Raw genomic sequence first — 13,247 nt, 5'->3', positions numbered from 1 at the left:
ATTGATTATCTTAAACTATGTACAAAACAACTCCTAACTGTGTACAAAAAGACTGTCCTGTATTACCATTTCTGCATCTGCAGGAAATTTTTCTACTGATTATTTAGAATTATCTGTGTATAATTTGGTCAATTCTGGAGCAGGAACCACCTGGGGAATCTCTAGAAAGGCCACATTCTCCACCCAGGATGTTAATGAAATCATTAAAACACACGAATTGGTCTGTGCAAAGTGGGAGCTGCCTGGGCAAGTCTTCAGGAGAGTCTGAAATTCCCACCTGGAGAGCTCCTGTACCAATTAGTCAAACATTTAGTATGAAGGTGACTAGGACTTCAGCCCATCACCTTATTTCAAGTTCATCTGCTGTCTCAAATTGGTCCATTATCTCACCTATGCAGATGATAGTTCCTAGACCATCTGGGTAATTAATAACTAAATGTACTGAGGGTTGCACAGAGGCACAGCCATGATACCCAGTTACACCACAGTTGTACCTATAGGATAAGTTTGAAGTTCATTCTTGTAACAAATTCTGTAGCTCTTGCCATGGAGTGATGCATGTGGGATCATACAATTCTAGCTTTACATAAGCAATGATGAGCTCTCAATTAGCAGGAAAAACATCTTGAAGTTTTAATAGTTCTATGAAAAGGTCAGCTGAATGCTTGGTAATTCCAAAGTTAGGAGTTCAATGCATGTTAAGAGAAATTCATGAAGAAAAGTCCATTTAATGGCTGTTAAACACAAACATACCACCTCAGGACCTGCTCAGGACATCCTGGAGTCACAGGTTGTTGGAAGCTTGCAAAGTATTCTGGGGAAGTATCATTTGCTTATACTAGTCTTACAGTCTTTGCTAGGCTTCTGTCATTAGCCACAGTTGAGGAAAGACTATTAGGTTGGCTGGATCTTTGGTCTGAACTATTACAGCTGTACTGATGTCTGCAAAATTGAAAGTATCTGTTTATTCTTAACAGATTTTTTTAAATTGCTTTATATTGTTCTCAAATCTAGCAGCCTTCACTTTGGCTGATATCTTTGGCCTTCCATGTTCATTTTCTACCCAGAAATTTTAGCATATATCCAGGGTTTACTCTCATTTCTTACCTTAACTTTTTTCTTCCAATTGTTTTTCTTCGGTTTTCTCATAATTTATCAAATTACACCTTTTAGAGTACCAAGTATATAAAATTTGGACTTTCCCTTTATATTTAATGTTGTGATCACTGATCCTTAGACATTTATTCCATCATAATTGAGTCCGGAATGATAATATTGTCCCCTTTTAAGGTGCAATCCTTTCTGAGTTAGTGTCATTATTTTTAATTTTTAGAAGTGCTAATGATGTAACATAAGTGACTGAGATTTCCAGTATATGTCTGCCAAATAAAAATACCTGTAATACCACAGCTTTTCTTTCATATGTTACAGATGTTAAAGGAATTGTAGCCTGTCATTAGGTTCAGTGGTTTTCCAAAAGTGTCCCGTCCTGTGCTTTGTTAAAGCACTGATCTGTAAGCATTCCATTTTTGCACTTCTGAGTTGCATACTGCTAACTTCAAAACAGGTGGTGATAATGGGAGCAGGTTAAGATGCTCTCTCTTCTACCAGCTCTAAGTTACAATGGTCACATGAATTATTCCATCATACTTCAATAGGGAAAATTGTTACACTTCTCCTAAATGAAAAAAACATGTCATCTTTTATCTAGTCCCTGAACTGCTGATATATACAGTAATGGGGGGAGGAAGGAGGCTTTATTCATTCTTACGTATGTGATTACCAGGGAGAGGGTTAATACATCTGTGTAGAGGGAAGACTGTAGTTGCAGATATACTGAAGGTAAGTGAAAATTTGTCGTTCTCCCCTGTCAGAAATTTGCATTGTCACATCAAGTTATTGATTGGTATGAACCTGCTATCCTTGTGAAGGAGGAAAGGTTTGTTCCAAAAATGTAGGTATTTTGAAAAAGTAGTGGGTGAAACATTAACGTTTGATCACAAACAGATTTTTTTTTTAGTTTAATTTCTTTGTTTGACCAAACTCTAAAAAAAAACAAGTTACAAAACTCTGTAGCACTCTTAAGGGGTAAAGTTTGCTAATCATTCTCCAGCATGGGAAAAATCTGTAGTCTGCTTTTATGAGTTGTATTATTGCCTGTGGTCTTAGTGCAAATAAAAAAAAAGTCATGCATTGGCTGTTACGGATATGATGCTACTACTTCTTCCCTAAGCTTAGGTGGACATTTATTAAAAAAGAGAGGGGGAGTTGAGTACTGTAGCACAGCTGTGAAACTTTTACTGTTGTCCAAGTTCTGACACCTTATGCCTGTCTGAGTAAACTCAACTCTGACTAATGTCCTGTATATAATGCACTTAATGCTCCATTGCAGTAAGACTATGGAGAGGCTCTAAAATACAGGAATATGTGAGAAGGTACAGAGTCAACTCGCTCACTGTGTAGACAAGGAGAAAATAGAGTATAAGAGTTTTTATTGTCCCTGATAATAAATTTCAAAATTAGACTCAGTAACCACTGCATAAGTAAATTTTATGCAACTTTGGCTTATGGGATGTCATCTCATAAAATGCAAAATAAGATGCTACATATGTGGTATCTAGTGTTTCCCTGCTTTATTTTAGGAGCCAGACATTTGAATTATGGTGATTGATTTAGGATAATTTAATAATAAAATAATAACCAAAAACAATCTTCTGTTAAAGAGCATGGCACTTGATAGAGCAAAATAATATCACAGGCAGTAGCCTATGATAGACCTGGCCTGATAGATCAGGATGAATTAATTACCACAGAAATTAAAGGAAAGAGAAATTTAGTGAATGTAACAGAGTTAAATACCAGGTCATTTGAAAATGATCAAAGCTTTTCACCCACCTTAGTTTTAGCCACAGTGTTTTTTCTTCACTGTATAATACCTGTCCTTCACTGAATAATACCTATCCTGTGCTTCTCAGATCGCATTCTTTTCTATTCTGAGCCCAAAGATTAAGTTTCTAAGGAGCAATAGGAATGCCTTAAAGCTATGTCCAGTCCTTCTCATTTTGTTCCTTCTATTTTCAGAGTTTGACTTCAGCACTCCGATCTGCCTTCCTGGGTTGCTTGTGACATACTCACAATCTTTATGAGGTCCTGCAGATCCTAATAGCACACCTCTCTTGGGAATAATTATGCTTCCTTTTCGTCTTCTGAATTGAATTAATCTGATCTATATATAGGCATGAGGGGGTGTAGGTTGTGTTGAATTTTTTTTTTTTTATGCTCAGAGGTAATATTGCTTATTGCAGTAAGCATCTTTAAGATTCCCAGAATAAATGGAGAAATGGTATCTACTTTTTCTTAATTGCTGCATTTAAAAATTGAATAATGGAATAAATAGAACAACGGTATTTTACTGGTAGATATTTTGTTAATTTACGTACCAAAGAATGTAAAAGTAACTCTTGAACAAGAATCAGCTTATGCATGGTACAAAAGGCTGAGCAGAATTTAATTCTTCAGAAGCTCTTGTAAAGAATCTTCAGTTATCTATTTGTTGCCTTGATTTAGCACTGCTTTATAAATGCACAAGTTGATACATAGATTAATGGTTTTAAAGAAGCCCCTGACATGTAGTTTCTGAGAGTCCTAGATAATAGATCATTATAAAATAAGCATATGGAGAAAATACATGTGAATGGTGCTAGTCTTCTGAAGACATTTTAACCATAATTATCATATTAGTAGAACTGTATTTTGGTCCTCTTTAGTGGACAGTATCAATGTTCTGAGTTGGTCACAAGAGAAAAAAACCTGCCCCCAAGCTGAACTGCAGAATAGGAAATACTGTTGTTTGGCCATAATATGTCAGAATGTCTTACAATTCGTATTTTCAACAAGTCTTAGCTTTGTCAGTATACAGCTACAGGATTTGAGGCTGATCACAGACTTAATCATATGGTAACTTAAATAGATCACTCAATTGATTTCGATGCAACTGCTTGCACGAGTAACTTAGTTGTCCAAATCATTGTAGGATTAAGCCCTTTGGGTAGTCAGCTGTGGTCATAATACATTTGCCACGTTCTGTTATCTACAAAGAGATGGTGTCTGCATTCCTTATGGTGTCTGCATTCCTTATGCACTTAGAAAATTATTTGGTTTTCGTTTTAAGATTATATGAATGCTGAGACAGGAAACGAAACTGAAGTGTGAGGGGCAAGCACTAGAAAGCATGTTAGGGGTGCCTGGCCCTGTAAAAGGCTGGCACCTGGTTCAGACCTGAATGTATGCTGCTAATGACAATTAATGCCAATAGCCTGAGTGATACACTGGCCCGCTCCCTGCTTCCTGCCTCTCAAGCTCCATCCTCATATGTTTGTCAGCTTGTTATATTGAAGACTTATTAAAGTTGTAAGTTCTAACCCATGGTTAGAACCACCTAAGAATGCTGTAGAAGGCAGGGGGAGATAAGTGCAGTAGGGAATATTTTTGTGATTTCTTCCAGTAAAATAGGGAAGGTTGTCAGTGTGGGCTCCAAATGCAGGCTCTTTTGAGAAGGCAAAGAAATACCTTGGTAACTATCTAACAGAGCAGAAGAAAGCTGAATAGCAGAGTTCTTTATTGTACTAGACAAATACAGAACATGATGCACAGGATAGAAATTGAAGTGCGACAAATTCAAATTGTAGATAAGGTGTATGTTTTTAACAACAGGAGTAATCAACCTCTGGAACAACATACAAGAGATACAGTAGATACTCTGTTACTTAAAAATCTTGACATAAAGATTGGTTACCTTTCTAAAAGGTGTATTCAACTACAATTTGTTGAGCTTGATACAGGAATTACTGGGTTTCATTTTATAGTTTGTACTGTGCTGGAGCTTAGGCCGTGTTTTTATACATGTCTCTTGATGTTAAATCTATGAATTCTTGATGGTAGACTGATCATGGTCCTGGCTCTGTTGCTTTTTAAAGAAGTTAAAAGAAGTATGCTTTAATTGGGACATTCCTGATAGTCTTATAGTTCGATGTTCTTATACCATCCAGTGTACAGCATACTACCAAATGCCACAGGTTGGTGTGACAGGGTGCTTTTCCCATGTGGATTCTAGTGTTGTGGAATTTGTTCTTTCTAGTACTGCCTTCAGTCTCTTGGGAAGATATTCTTTTCCAAAATGCTTTTATTTTTAATGCCTTTATAGGAAATTCTGTGCTGTAGTCTAGTCCATAATGAATTCACTTGAATTTTTTGGAATGTAGTTTTCTCTGATTCTGTCTCACTTCCATGCACAGCACATCTCAAATTGTAGGGTGAGATAAGTTTATAACTAATAGTACCACAGTGATACCTGCAGCTTCCTTTTTCCAGAAGAATATTGATTATTTGCTGTTTAAGGCAGATTGTTCAGTCAAGTAGAGATCAGAATTCTAAAAAATAATAGTGAAGTTAGTTTTTATTTTTCCCCTTGATGTTTTAAGTAGTGCTTGTAGTTATTTTATATATAACCGTAATATTTTTCTGGACACAAAACTGGCAAAATAGAACCCGTTTATTGTAATATTTTTCATTTTATTTGAATGTTCGTGAAAGACCATATACCTAACAAGGTTTAAAATATTCCTTCATGTAGAAAACGAAAGTTGCTAAATATATCTTTCTGTTTTTACAGGCTAAAGCCTATCTAAGGATAGCTATGGAAATAGTAAGACGACTGCCAGTACCTCCTGCTTGAAGTGTTTATCATTAAAACTTACCAATAAAGCAGCTGAAGAAGAGGCCTGCCACTTAATTATATGGACTCCATATTTGATTTCTAAGAACTTTTTAAAAGTTAGTTTCCCCGAGTTTAAAATATGATTGTGATATTTACTGTTTTTCAAATCATTATCTGGCCATGTCCAAATGGACTGAAGTATGCAGAAGATGATAGATGGTATTTAACTGCTGGTTTGTAAGATCATCAAACAAGAAGAGACAAAAGTACGGCCCTCGGATGTCTTCCATTTTAACATCAAGAATAAAAAGCATCCTCTCCAGCCAAGCAGAACGATAAGGATGCTGAGGCATAAACCCTGCTTAAAAGATGGCATTTGCAGTACTCTAATTCCTGTATGTTTTGTTTCAGCATTTTATTTGCTTGTATAATTACCAGCCTGACCATAAATAAGGTTTGCAAAATTTGAAGTAGCAAAGTCAGTTATATAACGGCAATGTGTTTGTGTCTTCATCTTAAAAAAACAGAAGAAACCTGAACCCCCCCTCGCATATACTCTTGAAGATTTTTTTTATAGTGGATCGTGAGCAAATTCTCTTATTACTAGATAATGTTGGTTCATGAGGTAATTCACAGTTTATTGGATAATGGACTACATGACCCGTAGGCATGTTTCTTGACTGCATTGCATTGTAATAGACCCAGATAGAAGACTAGGTAACAAAAGGTCTTCACTGAAAGCCAGATGCTGCACCTGAGATCACTTTGGCAGGAGATGCAAATGATCACGATAAATTAAATTCATAATTGCATACTCTTAATACAATGCAGCAACTTCAACTTTGAATGTAAAGCTACAACTCGGAAGGAAAGAAAGATTTGATCTTCAAACTGCATGGCCTTCTGTTTTTGTTTTTTTATTGCCTTGTATTCGGTGATCTTTACTTTTCTGTTGGTGTTTGGAAATGAAGAAATACGCCTTCAGAGAATGAGTTTCCATTTACAATTAAATGTTTCGGTTGACATTTAGGCTTGCTTGTCTACACAGTCAAGTATAGATATCTTAAACGTAAAATTTTAACTGTACTGAAATCTAGAGAGTTTTGTTATTGACCTCAGTGAGACCAAGATTTTTCCTCTGGTCCAAGGAAGTACTCGTAAATTTTGAATTAGTTGTTTTTCCTATTGAAGTGATAGAACATAAAAGGTTAATGTTGCATTAGGAGCATTTAAATCATACACACCCAGAATTTGCATGAGAAAGGTAGACACAAATTACAGGTTGAATTTTAAGCTTTAGCTGATTTTGCAAACATAAATTAGGTACTCCAAAACTGTTGGTCTCTTACTTCCAGAAAGGGAGGAGAGAAGGGATGATTCTCATGCCAGCGGGAGTATCTGCAGGTTCCCAGAAGACCTTGCCATAACAACAATATTGGGCTTGCAGGTGCAAGGCTGAGAGAATAACAGCAGGTGAACAGTAACAAGAGAAAAATACACAGCAGTTTAGATGAAAGATTATAAAACTGCAAGTGAAAGGCAGGCTACACAATTGCAAACAGCTTTAGCATTGCAAAGGCTAAGGCAGCTAAGGCACTGTGCACGAAGATGAGGGGTTTCAGGTACTCCAGCAGTGCGGATAGAGTCTGCAACCCTGAGACTGACATATAAACTCCATACTTCCATACCTAAATTGTTCCTTTAACAAAGGGAATGTGGCATCATTCCTGTCTTTCCAGATCTCACTGGTGTGGGAAGCATCTCTGTGCTGACTTTTTCGCAAAGATTGCAGTGCTTGCACAGGATACAAGACACTCATTCTGTGCTCTGCTTTACTTGAAAAGATTCAAATCCATAGCTCCTAACCTTAGGAGAATTCCTCAGCCACCTGGTTTAGACTTTGCTAAGGAGAACCAGGAAGTATTCATCACTTCTTCTGAAGAAGCCGTATTGGTTATGCAAGAGATAAGGAATATAGTCCTAATTACAGCTAATTTTTTTTAGTCTAATGACTTGGACTGTATTCTGGTCCTTGCTTCCAGCGTTATTGATGAACTTTCCTTAAGGATTCTGGGAATAAAATGCATAATTAATTCTTTGGATAAGGTCTGACATCTGAGGTGCTTACAGAAGTAGGAAAAGGTTTTGAGGCTTCTGCTTTTGGATTTTGATACCTGTGTGTCACTTTAGGCTCTCATGGCCACATCTGGGCCTATATTGTTATGCTCTTTATTTAATAGGAGGGCTTCCTAATGGAGCTGGTTGGAGGGACAGGTTCCTGCTTAGGGACTCATGGCAATAAGATGAATCTGGATTGCTGATTTAACTTCAGAATTGACTTATAATGACAGAAGTTATCATTTCTTATAACGATTTTTTTTTATTATTTTGGCAGCATATCAACCAAGGTTCCAGTGTGTCAACCACATAGCACAGAAACATAAAAGAAAAATTTCATTCATGAAATAGCTTGCAGTCTAAATTTAGGACTTATCTTTTTTGTGGGTTCTGTTTTACACTGTAAAGATATTAGACTGGCAAAAAGTATATCCAGTGGTCTGTGTTTTTCCATTATCTTCATATATTCAGTGAGAGTTTTCAGCTTCTTTTCAGAAAGGACAGGCACAGCTTGTCATTCCTTATGCACTTGTTATTCTCAGTTTCTCTGTTTGTATGAGCCTGGATCTGAATATTCACTTTAATCAATGCAAATAAATAATTTCTCCTAGGGAGTACATGAGTCTTTAAACAGGCTAGTGGGGAGAACATCTGTTGTCTTTTAACATCATTTTGAGGGTTCACAGATTTAGTTGAAGAGTTTTCCCTCATACCACTGGGATTTTCTAAAACTTGTGTTATTTCCTGTGGTCCAGAGGTTGTTTCGTCTTTCCTGTGAGGAGGAAGAAAGAAAACTCCTCACGCTCTTGCTTCCCTCACGTATATTTCCTGTCACTAAGCAAGGTCTATTTCAAGAACACAAACTTTTGGTTACTTTATAAATAAGCAGTTTTCATTAAAATACATTTTATGGTGTCAGAATAATTTCCTGTCCTTTCTCCTTTCAGGGATATATTTTTCCAAAACTGATTTTGAAGAAAAGCTATGATATAATTTTAAAGCTTAGTTTGGCTGCATATTTGGGAGAACTAAACAATGTGAGAAACTTTTTTTTTTTTTTTTTTTTTTTTGAAGTCAAGCCCATACGCTAGTTGTAGTAGATTTAATTTTGGAGTGTTCCTCTGGTGTGTGAATGTTGTAAATATTTTTGCATTTCATTAAGTAAAACTATTAAAATGAACAAAAGCTCAGGAGCCTGAACATTTTCCTGCTCAACAGTCAGCATTTTGGGGGTGGTGTGAGATTTGTTTGTAGGAGGGTCAGACAGGCCAGGATGATTTTACATGCTGCTTTATCTGCTGAATCAGGAAGTTTCTATATGGCTCTTTCTAGAAGAAGAATTTCCATCTAAACAGGCTTTTGTCTCTGATACCTTGAGGCCTCTAATTAATTACATTTTAGACTGAATCGGGGAGAATTCGGGTTCACACTAGCCACTTCCTGTTGCTGGATAATAGGACCCAGTAGCTATTTTGGAGAGTTACTTTTTAAAGCAAGTGTTAAAAGGCTGGGAAAATGTGTCTCATAAGCATCTAGGCTTTGAAAACTCAGTCTAATAAAACCTACTTTTATTTGTGAGTGCCAGCACTACTGACATCTCTTTTGTAATACCTTAATATCCTAAGCTTTTAGAAAGCCTGTGAATTTGTTGCTTGTTTGCACATTTTATAAATGTGTGTTTTACAAATGTATTTCTTATTAACATAGATGATGCTACTTCACTTTTGGCTTACTTTCTCTACACTGCAAATAGAACTCTTTTCTAAAGTGGTTTTCCTTGACTATTGTTGATACATCTAGAAAGTTATTACTCTGGAGAAAGAAATGATAGGATTATTTGATGCTGAATGCCATGTTCCCTGTTGGGTTAATATAGGAAATCGCAATCACTGTCTCTCTCAGTGTTTTTCACTTTGTTATTCTGATGGGAAATATAACTTCACTAATTGGAAGTGAAACTGCTGATAAAATGCCTTTTAATTATCAAGAGTATGTAGTTTGTGAACATTGAAAACAGTACATATTTTCAGAGTAATTTATTTAAAATATTCCTATTTTTATGATTTTTAAGCACAGTTTTTAAGAACAAGTATGATATTGCCTGGAGGCATTTGGACAAACTCTTTTGCTGTTGAAATGGACTGTTTTCCACTGGCTGAAAAGTTCTGCCGTTTTCACTAAGAATATGACTCTCACAAGTTAAGTATTATTCAACATCAATACATGTGTACAGAATCCTATATATGAATCTGATGTAGCAGTCTGAAAGATGACAAGGAAGGAGAAAGTGTACTCATTTGCCTAGAATGACCTCATGCCAGGAACCAATAATAATTTGTTTGGAAAAGCAAAAATACAGGTAGAATTGTATTTTTAGTAGAGGCAGATGGGTCAGGGCAAAGCAGGGGATGTCCTATTAGTCTGTAAATGTTACTGGCATATGAAAGGAGTTAAAATATTTATACTGTCAGAAATACAGTGGGGAATGTGTATCTCCAACTTCTGACAGAAATGTGCAAATAGGGAATATGTGACCTGGAATGCCTGGCACCCCAAGGAGGTATTGATCTTAGTGCTTCAGAAATATGTTGGGACAGAATAATTAGATCACTGCAGATCATCAGAACACCTAATTTATGACACAATTTCTTCATGTTAGGGAAGCTATAGAAACATCTGCTTACAAGGAAACAGTTGAAAACATTTGCCATAAGACGTTGTTTGAGAAATTGGACTGACTTCTCTCTCAGTTTTAGCTCAATCTGCATTACATTAGACCACATGGCATTACTGGGCAGTTTATCAAAGTTACCATTTTAGTTGCCTTTACCACAGGAGCTGAACTTGAATACAAGAAGAAGATACATAATCACTGCAAAGTACCTTTCCTTACACTCGGGTGATACCAAGAACCAAGGAGTCATTTTGAATAGCTTACTGAATTACTGTACCAGAGCTTAAAATAAATTAACCTGAAGTTTCATCCTATTCCATTCAATCTTTTCAGTCAGCACTATACAAAATGTTTCACGTTTCCTTTTCCAGCACTATAATACTGCAGTTGGATCACCAAATAAAGATTTAAATACACTTATGTGTGGGAGCTCCTGGAGGGAATTTCATGCTTTGAAGTGAGATTATGTCATCTTCTTCAAAACAAAACCAAGAACAATAGGGTTTTCTTTATTTTCTATTTTGTTTTCAGGAACTACAGTCACCATAATATAAAATATCGTTTGGATATCATTTTGGGTATTTTGATGGAACTTGCCTAACCAATAGCTAACCATATCTTGTGAACACATAACCAATGTGATACTCCATTTTTTCCTGTATGAATGCCTTTATTAACCTTCTCTTCTTTGGTACAGGAGCAATAACAAACTGTGGTAGATAAAATGCAAAAGACATTTGAGAAGCCTGTGTGTTAGCTATTATAGTTAAGTATAGCACAAATATCTGTTGAATGCAGATTTTCAATGTGGCATGTGCATGCATAGAAATTAGAACAGCCAGCAGCATTAAAGTAGTGCCAGAGCAGTTTTCATCTCCAAGGTGAATTTGAAACTAATTCTGTGATTTGAGATTGACAGAAGTCACACCCTAAAATATAGCCTTAAACCTTTAGACTGTGTGTTCACATTTCCCTAACACAGGAAATGACTCATTGAAATGTTTATTCTTCACATTGTGGTCTACTGTCCCCAGGAAAATAAGAATCTATTTACTTCGTAAGGTATCAGTGCTTCTTATCAGACTGTGCAATATCCGTGCCCAGGATTGGTACTGGTCAATATTTGGTATTTTGTTTTGTAGAGGGCAGTAGCTGTGTGTAATACTTGGGTATCATGGTCTTAAATTGCATCTGGCTGTATTATCATCACCTTGAACTATGATCATTGCTTTGATTTATTTTCCGTTTGAGTAATGCTGCATGGTTTGTAGGCAGTGCATGGCCCAGTATTTCCTAAGTGTTACTATTTACAAGAATGACAAATAAAATACTGCATCAGGAATGATGCTTAGTAATGACATTTTATCCTTGCAACTCCATCCCTTTGTGAGGAGCACTGTGTGGGCCCTGGGAGCAAGAGTGGAATCAGGAACTGTTCAGTCTCCTTGTTATTGGGGCCTGTTGGGACACCGAGATAATTGAGAGAAAGTAATGTGGTACGAAGGGAGCATCTTTCCATGTTATGTTTGAACATGGAACTGGTAAGAAAGGAAACCTGGAGGAGAGTTGGAACCTCTCTACTGTTCTTTTTCTGTCCTTTTCACAAGGAAGACCCCTTTTTTGCAGCGTTGGAAATGAGGAGTTTTAAGTCACATAGCTTTGATAAACCATATCTTTACTATTTATATTATTGTAGTCATAAAAGGATAAAATGTTTTTTCCCCATTTATGTTCTGATATTATTTCCTTATTCCTAGTTCCTTATTAAATTGTTTCCTTAATGTCCTTGATGTTTTTATGTTATCATACTGTTTGCCTACTGCACACTGATCACTGATGATACTAGTTATTACTTACTACCCCACTTTGTGGAACAGATAATTGTTTCCCTGCATATATAACAAGAAAACAGCTCATTGTGCTTTCATGCATTAAGTGCATCTCTTCTGCCTTCTGTTGGGGCTCTACTACAAAAATATGGCAAGGAATGTGTGTGTGATTGTTCTATTTTTAGCCAATTGTTGCATGTTTTGTAAATAACCTTTACTTATTTTAAAATGTGCTAGTAAAGCAAATCCATAATAAAATGTGAAGACATTTCTGACTAACGTGCTTTTACTGTTTTCCAGGTTCCTGTAAAAGTATGTTATCCATAATCTTTAAACTGCTTTTTCTTTTAAATAAGTGACAGTGTTTAATAAGTTCAACTAAGAAACAAAAATCAGAAAACTGGTGATATACTTTCTGATGAGGTTATGTGAAATGCACATTTTGTGTAACCTTAGTGCTCTCCAGCATAACTTTTCATCCCACTAATGCCACTAAAATGTAAAATGTCAGAGCCTGGCATTCAGGTACATGAGTAATTGGGCGGAGAGGAGGAGGAGAAGTGGCCAACATAGCATGTGAAGAGAGTGATTTTGCTGTTTGTATTGTAGCAGAGAGATGGTGAAAAGATACCTGCTTTTCAAAGTCAAGTTTTAAGAGTAGTGATCTCATTACAAATTAAAAATTTCATGACTTCTAGTTCCCTGGTTGTAAATAAGAATTCATTTCACTCCTATGATGTGTTGTGGAGAACTAGATGACTGTCTCTGTGGCTAGCCAGTTACTTTTTGACAAGACAGGCAGCAGTGACGTTTGCCAGCAGCAGATGTCTTATTGTTCAATAGGATTATTACGTTTTGATTAAGATCAGTTTATTGGTGTTACTGTGCTCAAATTGATTCAACCCTTGAA

The 13,247-nt window shown here is 36.3% G+C and overlaps 1 protein-coding gene across 4 annotated transcripts in view; it reads left to right on the top strand.

The window, feature by feature from the left end:
• NUBPL (NUBP iron-sulfur cluster assembly factor, mitochondrial) overlaps positions 1-12,605 on the top strand; it is a 102,426-nt gene extending 89,821 nt beyond the window's left edge. For 3 of the 4 annotated variants that reach the window (XM_064512380.1, XM_064512379.1, XM_064512376.1), the window contains one exon: positions 5,672-12,605. In XM_064512380.1, the coding sequence (XP_064368450.1) occupies positions 5,672-5,734 (63 nt within the window). In that variant the 3' untranslated portion in view covers positions 5,735-12,605. The remainder of the gene's footprint in view (positions 1-5,671) is intronic. The other variant, XR_010389371.1, reaches the window with a different exon arrangement.
• Positions 12,606-13,247: the final 642 nt, after the last annotated feature.

Source organism: Dromaius novaehollandiae, chromosome 5, assembly GCF_036370855.1.
Source record: "Dromaius novaehollandiae isolate bDroNov1 chromosome 5, bDroNov1.hap1, whole genome shotgun sequence".
Taxonomy (NCBI): Eukaryota; Metazoa; Chordata; class Aves; order Casuariiformes; family Dromaiidae; genus Dromaius; species Dromaius novaehollandiae.
The sequence above is the reverse complement of the archived record's forward strand: the minus strand, read 5'-3'. Positions and strand labels throughout refer to the sequence as shown.